The 22,998-nt window shown below is 43.6% G+C and overlaps 1 protein-coding gene across 1 annotated transcript; it reads left to right on the plus strand.

Annotated features, from left to right (window-relative positions):
• The first annotated feature begins 1,567 nt into the window (after window positions 1-1,567).
• On the plus strand, window positions 1,568-20,202 carry LOC121872557 (prolyl 4-hydroxylase subunit alpha-2-like). Its single transcript, XM_042375367.1, has 10 exons — window positions 1,568-1,775; window positions 7,390-7,520; window positions 13,852-14,022; window positions 14,645-14,817; window positions 15,208-15,384; window positions 15,969-16,213; window positions 17,441-17,603; window positions 18,322-18,378; window positions 18,908-19,073; window positions 19,499-20,202. The coding sequence occupies exons 1-10, from the start codon at window positions 1,618-1,620 to the stop codon at window positions 19,567-19,569; spliced, it is 1,512 nt and encodes a 503-aa protein (XP_042231301.1). The 5' UTR covers window positions 1,568-1,617; the 3' UTR covers window positions 19,570-20,202.
• Window positions 20,203-22,998: the final 2,796 nt, after the last annotated feature.

Raw genomic sequence — 22,998 nt, forward strand, 5'->3', positions numbered from 1 at the left:
ACTGAGCGAGATGGGTGGGGGACTGCCGGTGGCAGGAGGAGGCGATGACGAGGGTGGTGCAGTAGTCCCCTGCCAAACCTTGCTAGTGCTTGGTGGTGGAGGTCACTGAGGGATGGCATTTCCAGGGTGGAGAGAGCGTTGGTGTAGCCAGAGTAGTCTGCGCCGAGCATGATTCTGCAGGCTCTCTTCTGTACCTTCTCTAGCTGACGTTGTTGGGTAGAGTTGAGAGAAGACGACCAGGTTGGTGACGCATACGTTAGTTTTGGGAGAATAAAGGCGTTGTAGATAGTCCTCAGCTCTGGCGTGGGTGCCCCAAGTGACTTGAGTCGTCGTAGCATGTAGAGTCGGTACGAGGCTGCCTTGATTGTGTTGTATACATGGGCCTTCCAGTCCAGTTTGTGGTCTATGGTAACACCCAGGAGTTTGGCAGACTGCACTAACTGGAGAGGATGGGCACCCACTGTGATTGCTGGAGCTTGCACTGGAGTGGTGGTGGTGGTATTGATGAGCATGACTACGGTTTTGGTGTGGTTGATGGTGACCGTGTTCTCAGTAGTCCATGCCTGTAGCCTGTCCAGGGTGCCTTGTAGCGATGAGTAGTCCGGTGAGGTGTTGTCCTCTGTAACCCCCACAGTGCAGTCATCCACGTACTTCCACATGTGAGGAGTGTCCGATAGAGCGTCGTTGATCAGGGTGAGGAAGCACAGTGGTCCCATCTTGGTCCCCTGGGGAACACCACAGGTGAGGTATGTGTGTGTGTGTGTGTGTGTAATAATAATAATAATAATAATTAACGGTTTATTGAAAAGGTTCTGCAGTTCTGTGTGTGTGTGTAATAATAATAATAATAATAATAATAATAATAATAATAATAATAATAATAATAATAATAATTATTATTAACGGTTTATTGAAAAGGTTCTGCAGTTCTGTGTGTGTGTGTGTGAGTGTGTGATAACAACACTTACACACACACACTGCTGATATCTGAACCGTGTGTGTAGACAGGAGTCAGAGGCAACCCCCCCCCTCTTCCCTCCGCCCCCCTGTCGCCGCTACACACCAAGATCCTCTCTTATACCTTCACCCGCCCGCCCGCCCTCTCAATTCATATGTTGGTCCACAGTCGTTTACCCAATAGTGATTAGGTGTCCCTTGGCGATGGTATTAACTACAAGAGTTAGCTGGTGATTGACGAGGTATACCACACCAGTTAAGATAATGGTGATTGAATATAGTTATCTAGTAAGCCTTAACTAGCTGTGTTAGTTCACTACGAAGCACCATACTATAGTTGACCCAATGTTGATGAACTGTGTTATCTGTTACCTCGTGAATGTGCTTGGTGACTTACCGAAGCACTACACCAGTTTATGTATTGGTGATTCAAAGTGATATTCCCTAAGAGGAGAGTAAGAGAGGCGGTAGTCTGTGTACAGTGAGGTGTTTGGGGGCTTTGTGACTTAACGAAAAACAGATAACATCCAGCCTTCATCTCCCGCTATGGTGAGTCTTGTTGAGGGAGGAGGAGGACGAGGAGGGGGAGGGGGAGGGGGAGGAAGAGGAGGGGGAAGACGAGGACGGGAAAGAGGAGGAGGAGGAGGATGGATAGTGATTATGGTGATGGCAGGAGTGATGGGGAGGACGTGGGGTCTTGGGGACGTGCACACATCAGTAGCGACGGTGGCTCAGCTGGTGGAGGCCGAGCATCACGTCATCAGCACCCTACAGGAGTATCTCGACAAGGAAGAAGAAAGACTGAACACCATCAGGAAGTAAGTGTGGCTCATTATATTCTTGCGATACTTTCTCTTACACCAAAACCCCTCGACTGATACGTCACACTACATGACATGACAGTATATGACAAAACATGACAGTATATGACAAAACATGACAGTATACGACAAAACATGACAGTATATGACAAAACATGACAGTATATGACAAAACATGACAGTATATGACAAAACATGACAGTATATGACAAAACATGACAATATATGACAAAACATGACAATATATGAAAAAACATGATAGTATATGACAAAACATGACAGTATATGACAAAACATGACAATATATGACAAAACATGACAATATATGAAAAAACATGACAGTATATGACAAAACATGACAGTATATGACAAAACATGACAATATATGACAAAACATGACAATATATGAAAAAACATGATAGTATATGACAAAACTTGACATAACATGACAAAACTTGACATAACATGGCAAAACATGACATAACATGACAAAACTTGACATAACATGGCAAAACATGACATAACATGGCAAAATATGACAAAACATGACACTAGATGACAATGCATGACAGTGAATACCCGGGATGATGATAGCCAGTGTCGGGTTCTCAAGGGTGGTTGACGTGAGGAAACCGGAACTACGCTCAGTCACTCTCCCGGAAGTGGAGTTTCCTTATTGCAACTATGAGGGAAACCAGTGAGAGGCGCTGTGTGTGTGTGTGTGTGTGTGTACTGGGTGGGGTGAGGAGAGGGTGTAAGTAGTCAGTCAGCCAACCACAGCTAACGGGAAGCGACGTTATGAAAATTATCCACGGGCGGCTGATCCTCCCGCCTTACGGAGTCTCTGACCTCCATTGAAGTCATGAGCAGGACAAACATATCGCCCGAGAGCTTTACTGACAGACACGTACGATAGACTGTAAATATACTTTAGATTTATAATTATTTATTGAATTGGTATAACCTAAAATATATTAAGGTTGTTGAAAATTGTAAATAAACACGTTACCGGAAACGACTACGTGTATACTAGGCTACCTCACCAGCCTTCATAACCGCTAAACAATATACACATTTCCACTTTATATTTATCAGCAAGACCAGATGCAATGACTAACTTAAAAACAAAGATATAAAAAAAGGCGTGACAAAACTCAAGTCTACTATAAACCTTTCATCAAACTTATTTTTAAGAAAATTATGAAAACATTTTGTCGTAAGCAGTAAAGTTTACACACACACACACACACACACACCTACCTCCCTACTTTTTTTTTTTTAGGTTAAGGTGGGGAAAGGATGGAAGGCATGCTGGGGCTCAAGGCACAGCCAGACATGAGGGATGGAGAAGTCACAACATATAGTCGTGGGGGGAAAGGTTGGAAAAGAAGTTTAATGAGTTAAACAGAGGGGGACGACACCCCTTGTTTTACATATTACAGAGTTTGTTGACTAACTAAGCTAACCTAGGATTTAGGATGAGGTTGTACAATGTTTACTTTGGTTAACAATGAATAGTTTGATTTTACAATTACATATTTATTAAAATCTCCTACTGTATTACGTTATGGACTCCCTAGAGTGTGACTTGTTAAATGTGATCTTATATCATCTAACTTTTAATCTAAGGTGAATCGTTGTGGCGGACATACTGTAGATGGTCGCAGGTTGGGTTGTTGTAGTGCGGAGGCCCGGGGCGGCCTAAAAGTCTGTCGATCGTTTCTGCTCAGTGTGACGTACTATCGTGGACAAAAGTTCGCTCCTTCCCAAACTGAAGCAGTATCGACCCGCACAGCACACCCACACCAGATAACAATCAGGGCAAGTCAGTTCGGAGACTCATTCCCGTGTCTCAGTTTCACGACAGGGAGCGAACTTTTGTCCACGATAGTACAAGCCTAGTGATAATTGTTGTGCAAGTATTGTGGAATTGTCGTGAGCTATATAAAGTGAAAAGACTAAGGAATAGCTAGCACACTGCTGACTGTTTAGTGAGTTCAGCTGTGAAGACATACCCTGAGAACAGTTTTGTGAAGATTTAGTGATAATTAAAGAAAACTACAGTTCACAAGTGTTTCTGTGACCTGGTGGAAATCTACCTGCCTGTTGTTTTGTCTGTACACTGATGCCTATATTCGGGAAATTACCAGAGACTGTCAGGACAGCCAGTGGTAATTCGACGACACTAGTGAGATCTCTGCTACTTCTGTACAGACGACTCTGGCCGTTGGTAGTCAGCGGTGGAAGCTGGGTAAGCGGCGAAAGGAGGATCGTAACAGTATATCTAAAAAGCAGTAGTTTTTCTGAATAAATCTTGTGAATCTTAAGTTAAAGTAACCCGGTCGGTGCTGTGCTGTGTGTAATAATAATAATAATAATAATAATTGACGGTTTATTGAAAATGTTCTGCAGCCCGAAGGCTGAAAATATACATTGGACATAAATGACTTATTACATACATTGGTGGTTTAACAAAAGCCTTCATTAGAGAAAGGTAAAGGAACATACAGTGAACATACAGATTATTGTAGGTGTTGAACAGCAAACACGTAGTGTAGTAACTCCCTCTCAGATAGTGTTAGGAGGGACCTCACGTGGTGTAGTAGTTCCCTCACAGACGGTGTTATGAGGGGCATCACGTGGTGTAGTAATTCCCTCACAGATGGTGTTATGAGGGGCCTCACGTGGTGTAGTAACTCCCTCACAGATGGTGTTATGAGGGACCTGACGTGGTGTAGTAATTCCCTCACAGATGGTGTTATATGAGTGAGGTGTGGTCCCAGGCCTTCCTATCGTAAACGGATTAACACATCGCTGGTTGTTGTTGTGTCTCACGGGCCGTTATCACTGGGTACCTGGGTGTGTGTGTGTGTGTGCGTGTGTCTATGTGTGTGTGTGTGTGTGTGTGTGCAGATTATACTATTCTCATGTGCATCGTGCGTGTGAGATTATGACGAAGCAAAACTTTTGTAAGACCATAAAAACAACATCCCCCTCCACACACACGGTACACCACCCTCCCCAACACACACACACGGCACACCACATCCTCCTAACACACACACGGTACACCACCCTCCCAACACACACACACGGTACACCACCCCTAACACACACACACGGTACACCCTCTCCCCACACCTACACCATCCCCCCACACACACATTATCGGTACACCACCTCTCCTAACACACACGGTACACCACCTCCCCAACACACACACAGACACCACCCTCCCACACACACACGTACACCACCTCCCAACACACACACACGAAGACCACCCTCCCCTAACACACACGTGGTACACCACTCTCCCCTAACACACACACGGTACACCACCTCCCCAACACCTACACCATCCCCCACACACACACACACACACAGTACACCCTCCTCCCCACACACCCACAATTCATCCCCCTCACACACACACGGCACACCATCCCCCCCCCACACACACACACGGTACACCCTCCTCCCTCTGACCACAAGCACACATAACCACAAGTGTTCTCTCGTGACAGACAGACATCTATGATAGCCAGAGACCCAAGTGTTACCAATATTAATTTACGCCACGTATCCCTTCACAATATAATATAATATACATACACATATACTGTATATAGTTTTTTATTTATATATTCCTGTAAAGTTCAGGAGTATTTACTGTAGTTAACACCTGTGGGGATTACAGTAGGTTGATAATACGTTTACCTGTACTGTACCCTCAGGTAATAAAGACGGAGATTATGTTATATTTTATTTTATGTTAGTTATGTTTTAAGTTAGGTTAGGTTATGTTAATTTAAGTTAGGTTTCAAGTAGGATTAGTTAGGGTTAAGTGAGGTCAGATTAGATTATGTTAGATTATAATAGATTTGACTAGAAAAGATAAAGTTTGGCTAGACTGTCAGATTACCTTAGATTAGATTACGTTTGGTTATCCTAGATTATATTAGATTAAATTAGATTCGGTTATTTGGGATAAATTATATTAGTTTACGTCAAGTTAGATTAGATTAGAATAGATTATATTAGGTTAGGTTGTCAGATTAATATAAACCATTAATTAACTCGCGTGACAACCTATAGATTACCCAAGACGACTTCTGAACTAATCGATTACTCCATTTTAACCTTTCACCTTTTATATTATGTATATTGTATACCTGCACTGTCTATGTATATTGTATACCTGCACTGTCTATGTATATTGTATACCTGCACTGTCTATGTATATTGTATACCTGCACTGTCTATACACAAACTGAATTAATGTAAACTTGTATCTCTTAACTATCTGTATATTTAAAGGGATAATTTCACACTTGGTATACAGAATATCCAGGCAAATCTTTGGTTGCCATAGTGACGAGTGTTCCGTTGCCCTGGTGACGAGTTGCCCTAGTGACGAGTTGCCCTAGTGACGAGTTGCCCTAGTGACGAGTTGCCCTAGTGACGAGTTGCCCTAGTAGTGACGAGTTGCCCTGTAGTTGCCCTAGTGACGGTGCTGCCTTAGTGAGTTGCCCTAGTGACGAGTTGCCCTAGTGACGAGTTGCCCTAGTGACGAGTTGCCCTGTGAGATTGCCCTAGTGACGAGTGTTGTGTTGCCCTAGTGACGAGTGTTGTGTTGCCCTAGTGACGAGTGTTGTGTTGCCCTAGTGACGAGTGTTGTGTTGCCCTAGTGACGAGTGTAGTTGTAGTGCCTAGTGATGCGGTTGCCTATGACAGTTGCCTTGACGAGTTACGAGTTGCCCAGTGACGAGTTGCCCTGGTGACGAGTTGACTGGTGACGAGTTGCCCTGGTGACGAGTTGCCCTGGTGACGAGTTGCCCTGGTGTTGCTGGTTGCCCTGGTGACGAGAGTTGCCCTGGTGACGCCCCGAGAGTTGCCCTGGTGACGGACGAGTTGCCCTGGTGACGAGTTGCCCTGGTGACGAGGGTTGCCCTGTGAAGTTGCCCTGGTGGGTTGCCTGGTGACGAGTTGCCCTGGTGACGAGTGCCCTAGTGACGAGTTGCCCTAGTTACGAGTGACGTTGCCCTAGTTGCCCTGACAGTTGCCTAGTGACGAGTGTTGTGTTGCCCTAGTGACGAGTTGCCCTAGTTTGTGTTAGTGACGAGTGTTGTGTTGCCTAGTGACGAGTGTTGTGTTGCCTAGTGACGAGTGTTGTGTTGACCCCCTAGTGACGAGTGTTGTGTTGCCCTAGTGACGAGTGTTGTGTTGCCCTAGTGACGAGTGTTGTGTTGCCCATGACGAGTGTTGTGTTGCCCTAGTGACAGTGTTGGTTGCCCAGTGACGAGTGTTGTGTTGCCCTAGTGACGAGTGTTGTGTTGAGTGACAGGTTGTGTTGCCCTAGTGACGAGTGTTGTGTTGCCCTAGTGACGAGTGTTGTGTTGCCTGGTGACCTGGTGACGAGTGTTGTGTTGCCCTGGTGACGAGTGGTGTTGCCCTAGTGACGAGTGTTGTGTTGCCCTAGTGACGAGTGTTGTGTTGCCCTAGTGACGAGTGTTGTGTTGCCCTAGTGACGAGTACAGTTGCCCTAGTGACGAGTGTTGTTGCCCTAGTGACGAGTGTTGTTGCCTAGTGACGAGTGTTGTTGTCACAGATACATAGGCAGCTGGCAGGGTGGTCAGGCAGATTATGTCCACAACCCGATCAACAGTTATCACTTCCTGAGACGCCTGACGCAGGAGTATACGACGGTCCAGGACGCCCTTTACGACACCTCCCTCCAAGGTATGTCAACACGTATACTGTACTTCCTGACTGGTGGTGGTTGTTGTTGTTGGCAGTAATGTAGTAGTTTTGGCGGTGGTGGTGATGACGGCGGCGCGTGTGAGGATGGGAGTGTGAGGAGGGGGTGGGTGGGGTGGGTGGGTGGGGTGGTGGGGGTGGGTGGGTGTGGGGTGGGTGGGTGGGTGGGGGGTGGTGGGTGTGATTGGGGTGGGGTGGGGGTAGGGTGGGTGTGGTGGGGTGGGGTGTGTGGGTGGGGTGGGGGTGGGGGGGTGGTGGGGGTGGGTGTGGTGGGGTGGGTGGTGGGGATGGGTGGGGTGGGGGGTGGGTGGGGAGGTGGTGGGTGGGGTGGGGGTGGGTGGGGGTGGGGGTGGGTGGTGGTGGGGTGGGTGGGGTGGGGTGGTGTGTGGGTGGGTGGTGGGTGGGGTGGGTGGTGGGTGGTGGTGGGGGTGGGGTGGTGGGTGGGGTGGGTGGGTGGTGGGTGGGTGGGTGGGGTGGTGGGTGGGGTGTGGGTGGGTGGGTGGGGTGGGTGGTTGGGGTGGGGGGATGGGTGGGTGGGTGGGTGGGGGTGGATGGGTGGGTGGGTGGGTGGGGGTGGATGGGTGGGTGGGTGGTGGGGTTGGATGGGTGTATATTCCAGCTAATCAATGTTTTATTAAGAAATAAATGCGTTTTGGAATCTCGTGAAGATTAGGAACCCCATCTAACTTAACCTAACCCCAGCTAACCTAACCCCAGCTCATTTACTTAGCGTTAGGGTGTTTCATAGTCAGGTGGAATAAGCGGAGATGGGTTCCTAATATTTATGAGATTACGAATTTGTTCAGTGAGTGACCGACCACTAAGATAACAGCTGGAGATGCCTATGACGAGGGTGATTATATTAACTGGTGGATCTGAGTCAGTACGTGTCAAGCATTAAGTGTAGTGGTCATCAACAGTCACACGTACTGTACACACCCTCACACCGTATGATTCGCTTACCTCGTCTCCTCTTTCTACCCACCACTGTAGCAGGTAGTTCCACACAGGGTTACACTGGGTATAAACCAGTTAAGGAAGGTTGAGGGTTTGCAGCACAGTATTTAAACAAGAATTCCCGGGTCCTCCCAGATGCCCTCGTAGGCTCGTCACAACATTAAACCCTTCATTCTTTACTCCAATCGTTACATAGATGATAAAAATTGCAACGAAAGCACTCAACAGTTTATTTACACAGTTATAAGATATAATAAGTATTGTTTTTGGCGTCTGGGTCCACCTTGTGTTCCCAGGTGCTCTATGAGATAACCAATACACGTTTATATACTTCCTTATGAGACCGACGAAACTGGCCATGTTCAGTGATTGCAGGTGCACTGGGACTTGTCGATCACTATGTAGATATTATAATCTTGATAATGGAAATCATAAACACGACTCTGGAAGCATCATAATAAGTATGACCTCATCAACAACATTTTCTCGTATAATGCAAGTGATAAAGAACGAACGCACCCACCTCCCAGCCTTTGTGTCCAAGACTTGACAGGATGAACTGGAGTTAACGAGACTCCAAAGTATCTGTGTCTTACTTCCTGGGATACCAAAGACCAAACTCAAAAGGCTTCCCCACCACTGGCCGAACCTTGCACCGATGGGTCACTTCTGAGAGGGAGCCTAAACCGTGCAGCTCCCAAAGGGACGACAGCACCAAAGGTGAAAGAGGAGAGTCCCGATGGCCACGGGCAAGACAAGGCAGGGAAGCCAACATCTGTTGGCTCTTGAGATTTCAAGGATACATCCTAAGGCCAGCCCGTCCTTGCTCAATCCGGCCCGTCCTAGCCAAGCACACTCATTTCCTAGCCCAACTCAGCCCGCCCTAGTCCAGCCCGTCCCAGCCAAGCCCAGCGCATAGTGTGACGTGGCGGATGGAGAATTAAGAACAAGGACGATGATAGAGGAGAAAAAAAATAAGAAAATAGAATGAAAGAAGCCACTGCCTCCTGTGGTTCTGTTTGGCACTTGTCTTGAACTTTCTATATGTCACTGGAATGCGACTCACTTTGACACTCACATAAGGGTGCAACTCTTCGTTAACATAACGTACTGAATGTATATATGAATATAATTACACCCAGGGTATACTTAAGAAGGTATACTCGTACATAGTCAAAATGGGAGGAGGGGGAGGCGTGTATTTTGGTGTCATTTTGGTTGAGTCGTGTGTGTGTGTTGGAGGTGTACATGTGTATTTTAGTGTGTCGGAAGATTAAAAATAAAGGTGTTTCTCTCATCCTCCTCCTCTTCTTCCTCTCCTCCTGCTCTGCTTCCTCTCTTCTTCCTCTTCTTTCCTCCTCCTTCCTCTCCTCTTCTTCCTTCCTCCTCTCCTCTTTTTCTTCCTTCCTCCTTTTCTTCTTCCTTCCTCCTCCTTTTATCAGACCACGCAATAGATTCCTACTACACTTATCTCTATTAAACCAAAACACAAGAATCACACAACTAAATAAATCAATTATATCTAAGGAAGACCAACTCTGTAGAATATGTTATCTGTAGTTTATATTACCACTGCCGGAGACGTCAACAAACTCATGATTTCAGCAAACTTGGAGAGCAGGGGAGAGGAGCAGGGGGAGACGGGAGGGTTGGGCAAGCAGGGGGCCGGGGGTTAGAGGAGGAGATGCAGAGGTATAGTAACAAAAAGCGTAATTGGCACTTGGCTCTTATTACCGGTGACAGGTCTCGATATCGTGGTTGTTGCCGAAAGGTGATTCCACCTGGTGTACGTGGGAGGAGGGGGAGGGGACTGGGAGGAGGGGGACTGGGGAGGGACTGGGAGGGACTGGGAGGGGGACTGGGAGGAAGAGGGGGAGGGGGGCTGGGAGGGGGACGTGAAGCATTGAATCTAAACTCATTCCGGTATCATATTAACTGTGCTCTGTGGTGTCGGAAGTGTCGAGTACCGAACCTCATCTCCGGCCATCCGGAAAAAGTCATACACCTCGCATATTTATTTATTTAATATATATAAAATCTTAATTTATCCCCCAAACAGTGGACAGAAGAGAAGGACTTGAAGATCTGGCCAGTAGCCAAATGAGACCCCATGAAGCCTGTGCCTCCCCTTACTTAGGTAGCTTGGGGTATTTGTACCCAGGGAACTCACCTAAAAGAGTCCTGTGATACGAATATTTGAGCTCGGTTGTACAAAGACCCGGCCCAGACACCCAAAATCCAGCTCAAGAACCCAGTACCTGACAACTGGTGTGTTAAAGGACCGACTGTATGAACCAAACCTAACCTAAACTACCGCAATCTTAAGCTAATTTAATGTTAACCTAACCTAACGTTAACCTAACCTATCCTAATCCACAGTTAGCGTTAGGGTGTTTAATCATCAGGTGATATAAACTGAGACGAATCTTCTGGTGATACGAATTTGCGACCAGGAAGTGTAATTTCTCTATCATAACACATCAGCTGAATTTAACACCTGTACGACCTGAACCCGTGTGTGTGTGTGTGTGTGTGTGTGTGTGTGTGTGTGTGTGGAGTTTCAACACTGTCATCTCCTCGCATGAAAGACTCATGAGGTTACTGTACCTCAAGTTTCTTTCACAGCATACTTGAGTAAGTCCACACACACACACGAGAAAAAACATACGAACTAAAATACAAACATGCACAAAGCAACAACACACACAAATACATACACCCACAACAACATCATTAACACACACACACCACTACTACTTTGCTGTCACTCGGAATCGAGTATGACGATCATCCAGGTATGATACAATGATGTGAGTTATTAAGAATGTCATCTTCGTTGGTGAGCTCTCAGGTGACTAGAGAGGCCGATACGGGATCGCCAGGGTCGTTCACAGATGTTACACATTTGGAGGGCTACATCTAGTGCGGGAGGGGTGGCAGCAGCGTCTTTCCGGCGTTGGCACTTGTCTGCCTCGGTATGCAGTCGGGCTAACTCGAAAGTATTGACACCTTCTCGTGTGGTGCTCCTCAGAGCGTTACCATCAGGGGAGCAGTGCTGCCGGAGCTCACTGGAGCACTGCTGCGGCACCTCTGTTTTGACCAATCAATCAATCAATATCGCCGACGCTTTGTTCCCTCCTGGGAACTCCCCCAACAGGGGGGCGGCCATGGCAGAGGTGTCTCCAGGCCATTTTATCCTTGCACACCTCACTTGCTCTCTCAAACACTCTTCCTCCCCTTCCCGCTCTCTCAAACACTCTTCCTCCCCTTCCCGCTCTCTCAAACACTCTTCCTCCCCTTCCCGCTCTCTCAAACACTCTTCCTCCCCTTCCCGCTCTCTCTTCAACAAACTAACTATTTTCTCCCAGCATTCCCTCTCTCTTGCTATCAAACTTTTTTTTCAGCCTGTCTTCATGCATCCTCTGCACATGTCCCTACCACCTTAGTGTATTCCTCTTCATCCACTCCACCACACTTCACACATGAAGTTATAGTAAGCTCTACATGTTACTATAAATCTATATCAATCAAGCAATCAACTTTATTTTGCATTAATATACATATACAAAATCGAATATATCCTCATATAATTAATCTCTCCTTCAGTATCGCCAATATATACCTAGATTTTGCCCAGGCTTTCGACAGGGTACCCCACTAAAGGCTGAAAATGAAACTGGATGGGTACAGCGTGGATAGAAGACTTTCTACATGACCGCAAGTAGTGTGTGGTGATTAATGGCACGAAATCATCTGTACCTGTACAAGCGGGGTACCACAGGGCAGTGTATTGGGCCCGCTATTTGTTTGTTTGTTTGTTTGTTTCATAAATGACATGCCTGACGTTGTACACTCCTCCAAACAAATGTTTGCCGATGACGCCAAGTTATTTTGGGAAATCAAGAACCATGCGGACTGTGAAGAGCTGCAGAAGGACCTCTGTGAGCTCCAAGAATGGTCGAAGAAATGGCTGCTGAGATTCAATGTCACGAAGTGTAAGTGGATGCACCTGGGGTGTACCAACGGTAAGGAGGCGTATCATATGACCCAACGGGATGAAGAAACTGCACTATTTCAGACAATGTGAGAAAGACCTAGGTGAGTATGTTGACAATGAGCTGAAGTTCTCGGGCCATTGGGAGAAGAAAGTGAATAGGGCAAATAAATTATTGGGTCTTATAAGGTCGTTCAGATATCTAGACGGTCCGTCCCTCGTAACGATCTTCAGGAGTGAAGTGCTTCCCCATCTGGAGTACTGTCACCCCGTCTGGTCCCCGAGATATGCTAGGAAGTCAGTTGGTTGAAAATGTTCAAATGAGGGCCACCAGACTGGTGCCTGCACTTCGGCACCTCAGCTACCCTGACAGATTGGAGCGCCTGAACTTGCCTAGCTTATACTACAGACGGGCAAGGGGGGGGACCTAGTTGAGGTGTATAAGCATCTCAGGGGGCACTACTCAGTCGAGTGTCCTTACTTGGAGCTGGCGAACGCTCGCCCCACAAAGGGTCACAGCTCAAGCTTGAAGAAGCCGCAAGTCCAGAAAAATGTGATGGCAAACTTTTTCGGAGTGAGAGTTGTGAACTCTTGGAACAATCTACCAGAGAGTGTTGTGACGGCACCGAGTGTGAGCTCTTTCAAGACCAGACTTGACCAACACTGGAGCAGGTTCAGGTTCATTCAGGAGCCGGTGCATGCCCAGTACTTGCCAACAGTGCGTAACAGAGACGTGACCGATCGCCCGAGCGGCTAACGAGCCGATCAGTGGTGAAGAGGATAAAAGAAGAAAAAAAAGATGAGCATACATTTTATGACTTATCAATATTGTAGAGAGACTTTGATAACAAGTGCCTTTCTAAACACGTAAAAACAGTACTTTTTCAAAAGTAGGTATGTATTTCCTCGCATAAGAGCTATAGATGTGACCAATATCGAAAGGATAAGCACATTGGACTACTAGTAGATCAAATATATATATATATATATATATATATATATATATATATATATATATATATATATATATATATATATATATATATATATATATATATACATATACATACACGGTTCAGGAAATGGAAATTATTTTGACAGCTCCGGCAACTTAAAAATTGGCACTGCAACACTGGATACGATGTGGAGTAATCGACTCCCAGATGAGGGGGGTCGATTTGGCATTTTTCAGATTTGTGTTAAGAAGATATTTATACCTTTTCAGCTCCTAGGTAATATAAAGGTGTTTAGTCATAAGGTGAAACAAACTGGTCGTGTCTAATCTTCAGATGACCCCAACAAGCAATCCTCTTAGTTATAATATATTTCACTAGCCACGTCCTGAACCAGTATTGTCCTCAGCGGTACGGGAGAACATCACGTGGCTGAGAGAGAGTGTAGACCAACCAGTTGAAGCTGATGTGAACGGTGCTGCCTATGCCTTGGTGCGCCTCCAACACATCTACGACCTGAACATGAACGACCTAGTGGAAGGTGATATCCTAGGCACGAAGGCCATCCAGGAACTGTCTGGTGAGTACTGTTTTACTAAAAGGAAGGAAGGGGAGGGGAGGGGACGGGGAGAAGAAGAAGGAAGGGAAGGGAAGGAACGGGAAGGGAGGGAACGGGAAGGGAGGAGGAGAGAGAAAAAGAAGGAGAAGGTAGTTACGCGTTCCTAGTTTTAGGGTGAACAAAATAACGCTCAAGGGGTTTATAAATTAAAAAAAAAAGGCAAAATGATGAACTAGAAAATTAATTAAGTACTTACATAAGCGTAAAAACAATATTGGGTATTTCACAAGAACATCAAATATTAATTAATTAAAGAAAATACGACTTAAGAAAATCAAATACTTGTAATTATAATCAAAGAAAACAGCTATTGTTGGCTATCTTGGGCTACCATTGGTCAAAACAACTCAGTATTTAATCATTGTCTGTATATTTGTACTGTCAATGTATATATACTGAATCAATATAAATTCGTTGGGTGATTTTACTGAATAAATAAGTCCACCTATATTAATCTATTTATTAGCTAACTCATGTATCAGTCTATCTATCTATCTACCTATCTATCTACCCATGTATGTATGTATCCCTCTTATATGTATCCTCCTGCACATGTATCTCCCTCGACTCACGTGTGTTGCAGCGGACGACTGTTTGAGACTGGGGCAACAGAGCTTCAATAACCTGGAATTTGAGCTGAGTAAACAGTGGTACAGGAAGGGGCTGGAGATGATGAAGGCGAGGCAGCCTCTTACACACCACGACCAGCTCAGGATCGACAAGTTAACCAAGCAACAGCATCAACGGGTCCTTATGGTCAGTACACATGTGAAGCATAGACACGTGTGTAGTGTGTTTAGGATTTCTTACACACCTGTCGATTTACACGTATGAAATAAACATGATACATATGTTATGGTGGTTCAGGCTTGTTACACACCTGTTAATAATGATGATGCTCGCTCATACACCTGACCACACAAACTATAGGTGTGCATGTTACCATATCAGTCACATAATTATACTCCTGGTAACTCAAACTACAGTTATGTAATACCATGTAAGTCAAACACACACACAACAGGTAGCTGGTGCCAGTATCTTGACAAACACACCAGACACACATCAATCCTCCAACCAGTGCACTGTGTGGATCCAGGAAAGCAAAATACAAAAGGTTCAACATAAGTAAATTTACCTTGACAGCGTGACCTGGTGACGAAGTTGGCCAAGAGCTCTGACGAGAAGGTCTTGCAAAAGTTCTCTGGTCTGGGCATCCCAACTTCCTTCCAGAAACAGATTTACGCTGACGACAAGGAGTTTGGCCAACTGGATAAACTGGACAACTACTACCAGCGTCTGTGTCGAGGAGACCAAGTCCAGGTTAGGCCATTTGTGTGGACGCCTTCATCCTGTAACGTAAGATTCATTTGTTATAAGCAAAATAAATGTTCTTGGGTAGTTTCCAAATTAAGTTTTTAAACCTTTGTGGATAACATAAATAGTGGTCAGTCATTAGGGATTTCAATATTAAATTGCACACACATTATTATCATTATTATTATTATTATTATTACACACACACACACTTACTGTATGAGAACCACTTTCCTTTTTGGAACTGTTTCCTAACCACACTAGAGTGAACGATTAAGCTTACCAAACAAAGCTTTACTAAACTACTCACCTTCCCTCACCGTACCATAATAAACCGGGATTACCTGAAGATTAACCCCCAGCCTATTTGACCTGATGATTAAACACCCTTACCCTACCCGGGGGGGGGGGGAAGGTCAAGTTAGCGTTAGGGTATTAAATCATCATGTGAAATAAGCCATAGGAGGACAAAATCTTCCCGTGATCCTAAAATTCCCACACAACTATACATCCATATTACACCTTTATTTTGATCTCTACTTATCACAAATCATGGATAACTTACACCAGGTCCCTTGTGCTGTAACTAGGTGCCCGAGGCGTACAGGGGCCTTAAGTGTGGCTACGTGCACGGGAACAGCGGCTACCGTCGACTAATGCCCTTCAAGGTGGAGCTACGGTGGCCCGATCCGGTCATCGTTGTCTACCACGACGTGCTGTCTGACGCAGAGACGGACATGGTGAGGGAGATCGCCACGCCTCGCCTCACCACCACCATGGTCCACTCCTTCACCACACACGAGGCTCGCAAGTCCCTCGCCAGGATAGGGAAAGCGTGAGTTATACAGTGGGAAGATATCAACATTGAAACGCCCTTGATATCGTGATGGATGTTTCTGACGAGTGAGGATGTTGCTGGAGTGTGTTTTAAAGCAATCGGTGTTCAAATACAATGATTATTTTTTCGAGTGAGGATGTTCTCTGAAGAGTAGTTTGACTTAGCCAGTCGCCAATTTCTGATCACCACTGATAAAATACGTAAAGAGTCTCAATGTGAGATGAAAATACTTCGAAGATATTTTCTGTAAAAATCTTTATTGGGGTCACGCGAAGATTTGGGCATCCTAGCTTATTTCACCTGATGATGAAACACCATAACGCTAACCTAGCCTAACCTACCTTAACCCCCATTTAGCGTTAGTGTGTTTAATCATCACGTGGAATAAACTGAGAGGGTTACCCAATGTTCACAGGATCCCTTTATTGCAAGGTTGGTAAAAACCTCTCATTTTTTTAAACCAAAAAACTATATTTTGGGGGGTTTAATGATATTGTTGGTTTTAGTAAGTTTTAAGCATTTTTAGCCCTTTATAGAACCTTTTAATATACTATTAATGAGGATGATTTAGCAATAATTTATACTCTTTCACCATCTAAAAAAATACAATCACTATGCAAAGGCCAGATTTGAAAAACACAAGCTTTGATCAGTCACCCAACATGCATCAAGTAAAAAAACTAAGTTTAAGTGGCATGGAATAACCTTTTTTTTTCAAAATTTTAAAGAATTCATTTAATTATAGTTAGAGAGAGACGGGCAGTGACTACTTGGCTCCCCTGGACCCGTATAATACGTGATCTGAACACATTAGAATCTGAGACTACATATTTTCATTGAAAATTATCATAAGTAAACCTGCAGTTCCCATGACTCCAGACCTATGAATTTTTAATCCTAATAAATATTGTCACGTCTCCTTCAACGTTCTCAGGGTGGTCTTGGTGTAGTACTCAGCCAAGGTCCTTCATTAAAGACCATCAAGCCCCGTGTTAACTGTTACTTCTCCCAGGGCATGAGTGAACAACACCACTACTGGGCGTGGGTTAACAACACTACCTCAGGGCGTGGGTTAACAACACTACCTCAGGGCGTGGGTTAACAACACTACCTCAGGGCGTGGGTTAACAACACTACCTCAGGGCGTGGGTTAACAACACTACCTCAGGGCGTGGGTTAACAACACTACCTCAGGGCGTGGGTTAACAACAATGTCTCTTACAGAGCGTGGGTAAGGCGTGGAGACGATAAGACAGTGGACAAGATACTACAGAGAATTGAGGACATGACGAGCCTAACCACGCGCACCTCAGAGGATTTTCACGTCCTTAACTACGGCATCGGCGGCCATTACGACGCTCATGTGGATTTCTTCGACTTACAGAACGTGTGTTGGTGTTAAATGTCTTGGATTGCACCTGAAGATTAAACAACAAACACCCCTATATTTTTCTCTTGAAGATTTACTACCATAACTTAACCTAACTAATGCCAACCGACTTTAATCACACAACCTAATCTTAGCTTATCTAACTTAACCTAATGCTAACCTAAACGAATGCCAGCCTAACCCGATTTAAATTAATACTAACCTAACCAAACTTAACCTAATCTAACTTTACACTACACGAACGTAACTTAAACTTATGCCAACCTAACAATCTAATTTAAACTTACCTAGATTAATCATACCTAACCTAACTTAACTTATTCTAACTTAATCTAATGATAATCTAACCTGACTTAATCTAACATTATGAAACTTAACTTAACCTAACCTACATTAATCTAATCCCTTCAGGTAGCATTTCTGGATAATCTTCAATAACTTTCGATTACCCTCTGTATAATTTTCTAACAGTATTAAAATCTGTATACCGTAAATATAACTAATGTATACTAAAATATACCTAATGTATACTAAAATATACCTAATGTATCCTTAAAATATACCTAATGTATACTAAAATATACCTAATGTATACTAATGTATACCCTAATGTATACTAAAATATACCTAATGTATACTAAAATATACCTAATGTATACTAAAATATACCTAATGTATACTTAAAATATATACCTGTACTTGTATACTATTTCAGAAATCCCTGGACAAAGAGCCACATCAGGGAGATCGTCTGGCTACTATACTGTTCTACGTGAGTATTAAACCTAACACAGCTTAAACCTAACCTAACCTAACCCAACACAACTTAAACTCAACCCAAGACAACGTAAACCTAACCCAACTTAAACCTAACCTAACCTACCATACCTTTCTACACAAGTACACAGCAATAGTTTGGCGTCTTGCATTAGAAATAGTTAATTCTCTTCCTCGTGTCTGACAACTAAGAGAACGTATTGAATTATGTTAAAATTAGCCCCCCTCCCCCAGCTTATTTTACCTGATGATTAAATACCTTAACGTTAAGCTAACCTAATTAACCTATCCTAAACTATCCCATCCTAACCAACTTATTCTCCCCTAACTTAACCCCCAACTTAACTTAATCTAATCCAACTTAACCTGACTTACAGTAATCAACCCCCAGGTAGTACGAGGGTGTTAAATCATTAGGTGAAAATAAACTAGTATGGCTAATATTCATGTGATCCAATTATCAGACTATAAGATTTACTTGTATATTAGAGGAGATATTCATTAACTACTTACTATGGATACAGCTGAACGACGTAGAGGCTGGAGGGTCGACAGTATTCCCCATGTTGGGTGTGGAGGTGCCAGCCAGACGAGGTTCAGCACTCTTCTGGTTCAACATCAAGCGTAGTGGCCAAGGCGACTACCGCACACTCCACGCCGCCTGCCCCGTCCTGCTTGGCGAGAAGTGGAGTAAGTACCGCCAAGGTTTTTAAGACACTGGTTACATCTTTTTTTTTTACGGAGATTGGCCCACCCGGGCACAGGTCACTGACCCACATTAGGGCCTGGGGGCGAAAATATTATAACAATAATAGTAAAAATAATAATAGTAAAAATAATAATAGTAAAAATAATAATAATAATAATAATAATAATAATAATAATAATAATAATAATAATAATAATAATAATAATAATAATAATAATAATAATAATAATAACAACAACAACAATAAAAATTTGCCTTATAGTATCAAATTTCATAGTCATCAATAAATATAATTCTCAGTCTGCCATTCTTTTTACTCCTAAATTCTACACTTGAAATCTCAGATCTAATTTTTTTTCCAATTGTCGTTTATTTGTGTCTTAATCTGGTTGTTTTTGTTTTTCAGTTGCCAACTTGTGGATACACGAGTTTGGGCAAGAGTTCCGGTGGCCTTGTACTCTAGACCCTGAGGACTAGACCTCCCCTTCCCCTCCTCCTCCCGTTAAGTGTGGACGTAATCAACTGCGGGAAGATTTACCGTACATCACGATAGGGTTCCTATTTCTCGCTCATCTCGGCAAATCGGATCACGTGAAGATTAACCAACTCCGCTTATTCCACTCTTAAGATTAAATATACTAACGCTAGCTTAACCTTGTCTAACCTAACTTAAACTTACTTTAACCTAACCCCCTCAGGTGGTGTTTGTGTGTTTAATCATCAGGTGGAATAAGCTGGGAAAGGGAGGCTTGTAGTCATGTTATCTTCAAGACTTCTTAATGTACACAAGGCGAGGAGGACCGTTTAAATTTATGCTAAAAAAGATCTTGGATGGGCAGGGGAATTAGGGTATACTGTAGGCTAAACAACACGCCTAAAATATATAAACAATCTAGCACTTTTCACCTCCCTAATAGAACCAGTATTTACGAATCAAAGAAGGGCCAGTATATATAGTGTATAAGTATCATATATTTTAGCCTATTTCCCACTTATTTATATATTTAAGAGACAACGTTTATTCCCTCCCTATAGTCATTTCATCCACTGACCCAGGGCCGGATTCAGGAGTGGGCAAAGTGGGCAGCTGCCCAGGGGCCTCCACAATCTGGGGGCCTCCACATATCAGGGCTGGTCGACTTGAAACCACATGAATGACTCCAGTCATGTCTCACTTTTGTGTGTGTGTGTTGGGAATTTGTACACTATCAATAAATATACAGTTAATTAAAAATTTCTCAATGTTCCAATTTCCTCAATATAACTGCATATGGCTTCAAAATTCTCCAAAGAAGTGTTCAAATTTCAAAATTTTCCCCGGGGGCTTACAGCGCCCCCCGGAACTCCCAGATGTTTAGGCTCGCTTCACTCGCCACCCCACCCTCTTGGGTAGTTATAATGAGGGGGGCCTCCACAAAGAGGCTGCCCATGGGCCTCCACAGGTCTAAATCCGGCACTGCGGACTGAACATCTCTACAATTTAAAGCGTTGGGGATTGAGAACGTGGGTGGCAAGTGTCAATTAGTTGTATTTAGATTAAACCTAAACTAGCATATCATAATCTATCCTAAACTAAGCTAACCAAACCTGTCTAAACTGGATATCAAAACTCAGATTAAACTCAAGATCATCAGGTGGGACGCGTCCAAGAGGGATGACATCAAAAAGAAATTGCCCTCAATAGAAGAAATGGCGGCTCAGGGACTCCCATACAGCGTTGACATCACCATCACCACCAAGACCTCCTGTACACAGTGGCACGAAGCATCAGGGACCTTGTGCTGGGTTACAAGACCAGCACAAGTAGCGTGGGTCATGCCAGTACCTACTACAGGGAGGGTGAGATACTTGGAGTAAATCATCCTTCGATACCACATTGTGTTCTATGCTTTATTATCTGTATGTGATCCAGTATATTCACCTCAGTGTTTATTATACCATAGTAAAATGAATCGGACAATTGATGGGTTAAGTTTTATTATTTCCTTAACCATTTTGATCAACAATCTAACATATAAGTCATGACCTCAGTTAATAGAGAACATGTTACACTTAAAACCGAGATATTATTATTATTAGTCACGTCTTCTGTTGAATACATATTTCACGGATCACCTTAAGATTTCACCCTTAGACTGACCACCAAAATGCTAAGATAACCAAATTTAACCTAACTTAGCTAAATCTAAACTCGCAGGTCGCATTAGTGTAGTTAATCTTAAGGTGAAATAACGTGGGGTATCTTATCTTCAGGTAATCCCATTTCACAAAAATTATTAAAATGAATATAGATAACAATTTAAGATTGCTTGTCCTAGACCGAGTTAAATGTGATATTAGTTAAAATACATAAACAATACGTTATGCACATAAGGTAAAGACCCGAGTTGAAAATATGGCCCAGAAACACACCTTAAAATGTTCTTGCTTATAGGATGGTCTACTGTATAAAAGGGAGAGGCGGACTAGTGGATGCAGCGTTCGCCTCTTGTCTACTGTAAGTATCATTGGTTCGATCTCGAGGTACTCCCAGTCCACCAAGCTGTACAGTATATGGGTACCTAACTCGGCCGCCAAACACCACTATATAAGTTCACAAAATGATCTATACGTGTGTGTTAAATGCGTGGGAACAGTTTAAGTGTACAAATAATATGTCCCGACTGAGTGTTTCGTCCTCATTACACTATAAATCTCTGCGACTACCGAACATTGTAGGTTTTCTCCAAGCTCCCCGGTCTTCTCATGTACGAACACTGGACCCATGAAAGACGGTCCTCACTGGCCCTCTAGGTGGGAGACCATCTAGTTGTCCAGTATAAATGTAAACATTAAAAAAAGTAACTATCAAAAACTGCAGTTTACTGGTTACAGTCACCCTAAAGGATATAAGATTACCCCAAACCTGGGACCCATAAACATGAAGGAAACGTCTTTGCAAGTGACCTGCGAATCCCGTAAAATAAAATAATCCATTTTTTTCATTGCGAATGTCTGCCCTCCAACCGTGACTAAGATACCGTTTTCTGTGAAAACAAGAGCTACACTAAGCACTTCCACTCTTAACTGAGTATGGTGACCAAACGAGACACGTTATAATAATAATAATATTTATTCAGTAAAGTTGTCATACAGGTTTATAATTGGATAAGCATATGTATAAACTATGCAGTTATACAGTTCAGCGTGAATATAGAAAATGTTGGTAAACGGTGCAGGTAGGCCGTAGGAGTATAGAGTTCCCTGCGTGCCGAGACAGTGCAGTTAAACAACAAAGGTGAACAATAAGGCAACTTGACCAAGAATAGGCGACAAAGCTGTCAGATGCTTAATTCGTTGAAAAATTAAAATGTTATAAACTCTGATTTTTTTCGATATCAAAATAGGACAAGCTTGCACGAAGTACAACACACCTCATTCATCACTTCTTGTTAAATCGCTAAATGATCCATTATTATTCCAGTTATAAATAAGAAAAGTACCACAGTACACGGTCAACCTCGGCCTGGCATCCTGAAGGGCGTCTCCTCTGTCACCTCAGCTACTTGTGAGTACAGTACAACCATGAAGATACAATATACCTCCAGGAGTACAACAGCCAACCCAGGTAAGGCACGTGACCACACTGACACTACCAGCAGAGCGTTAACCACCCCCCCCCCTCCGACACCTCCTTTAATATTACAAGTTTTTCATATATTTTCTTTCTAACGATTATATTAAGTTATTCATATAAGTTACATATAAGCCATAATTGATACATTGTGTATGTGTGTTCAAAGATACATAACACATTGACTTGTAGTCTATGGGAGACTGAGGAGTTGTCAGTCAGCGGTTTGTTTACCCACAGTAAGAGTTTGTGCTGTAGCTACTTGCCACAGATAAAGCTTGTATCTCAATAGG

The sequence above is a fragment of the Homarus americanus genome, unplaced genomic scaffold (genome assembly GCF_018991925.1).
Source record: "Homarus americanus isolate GMGI-L3 unplaced genomic scaffold, GMGI_Hamer_2.0 scaffold39155, whole genome shotgun sequence".
Lineage (NCBI taxonomy): Eukaryota > Metazoa > Arthropoda > Malacostraca > Decapoda > Nephropidae > Homarus > Homarus americanus.

Bases quoted from the DNA above. Each gene is read 5' to 3' on its own strand.
- LOC121872557 (XM_042375367.1), top strand. From the start codon at position 1,618: ATGGTGATGGCAGGAGTGATGGGGAGGACGTGGGGTCTTGGGGACGTG. The intron at 16,214-17,440 runs GTGAGTTATACA...TGTCTCTTACAG, and splicing joins CTCGCCAGGATAGGGAAAGC to AGCGTGGGTAAGGCGTGGAG. The intron at 18,379-18,907 runs GTGAGTATTAAA...CTATGGATACAG, and splicing joins TGGCTACTATACTGTTCTAC to CTGAACGACGTAGAGGCTGG.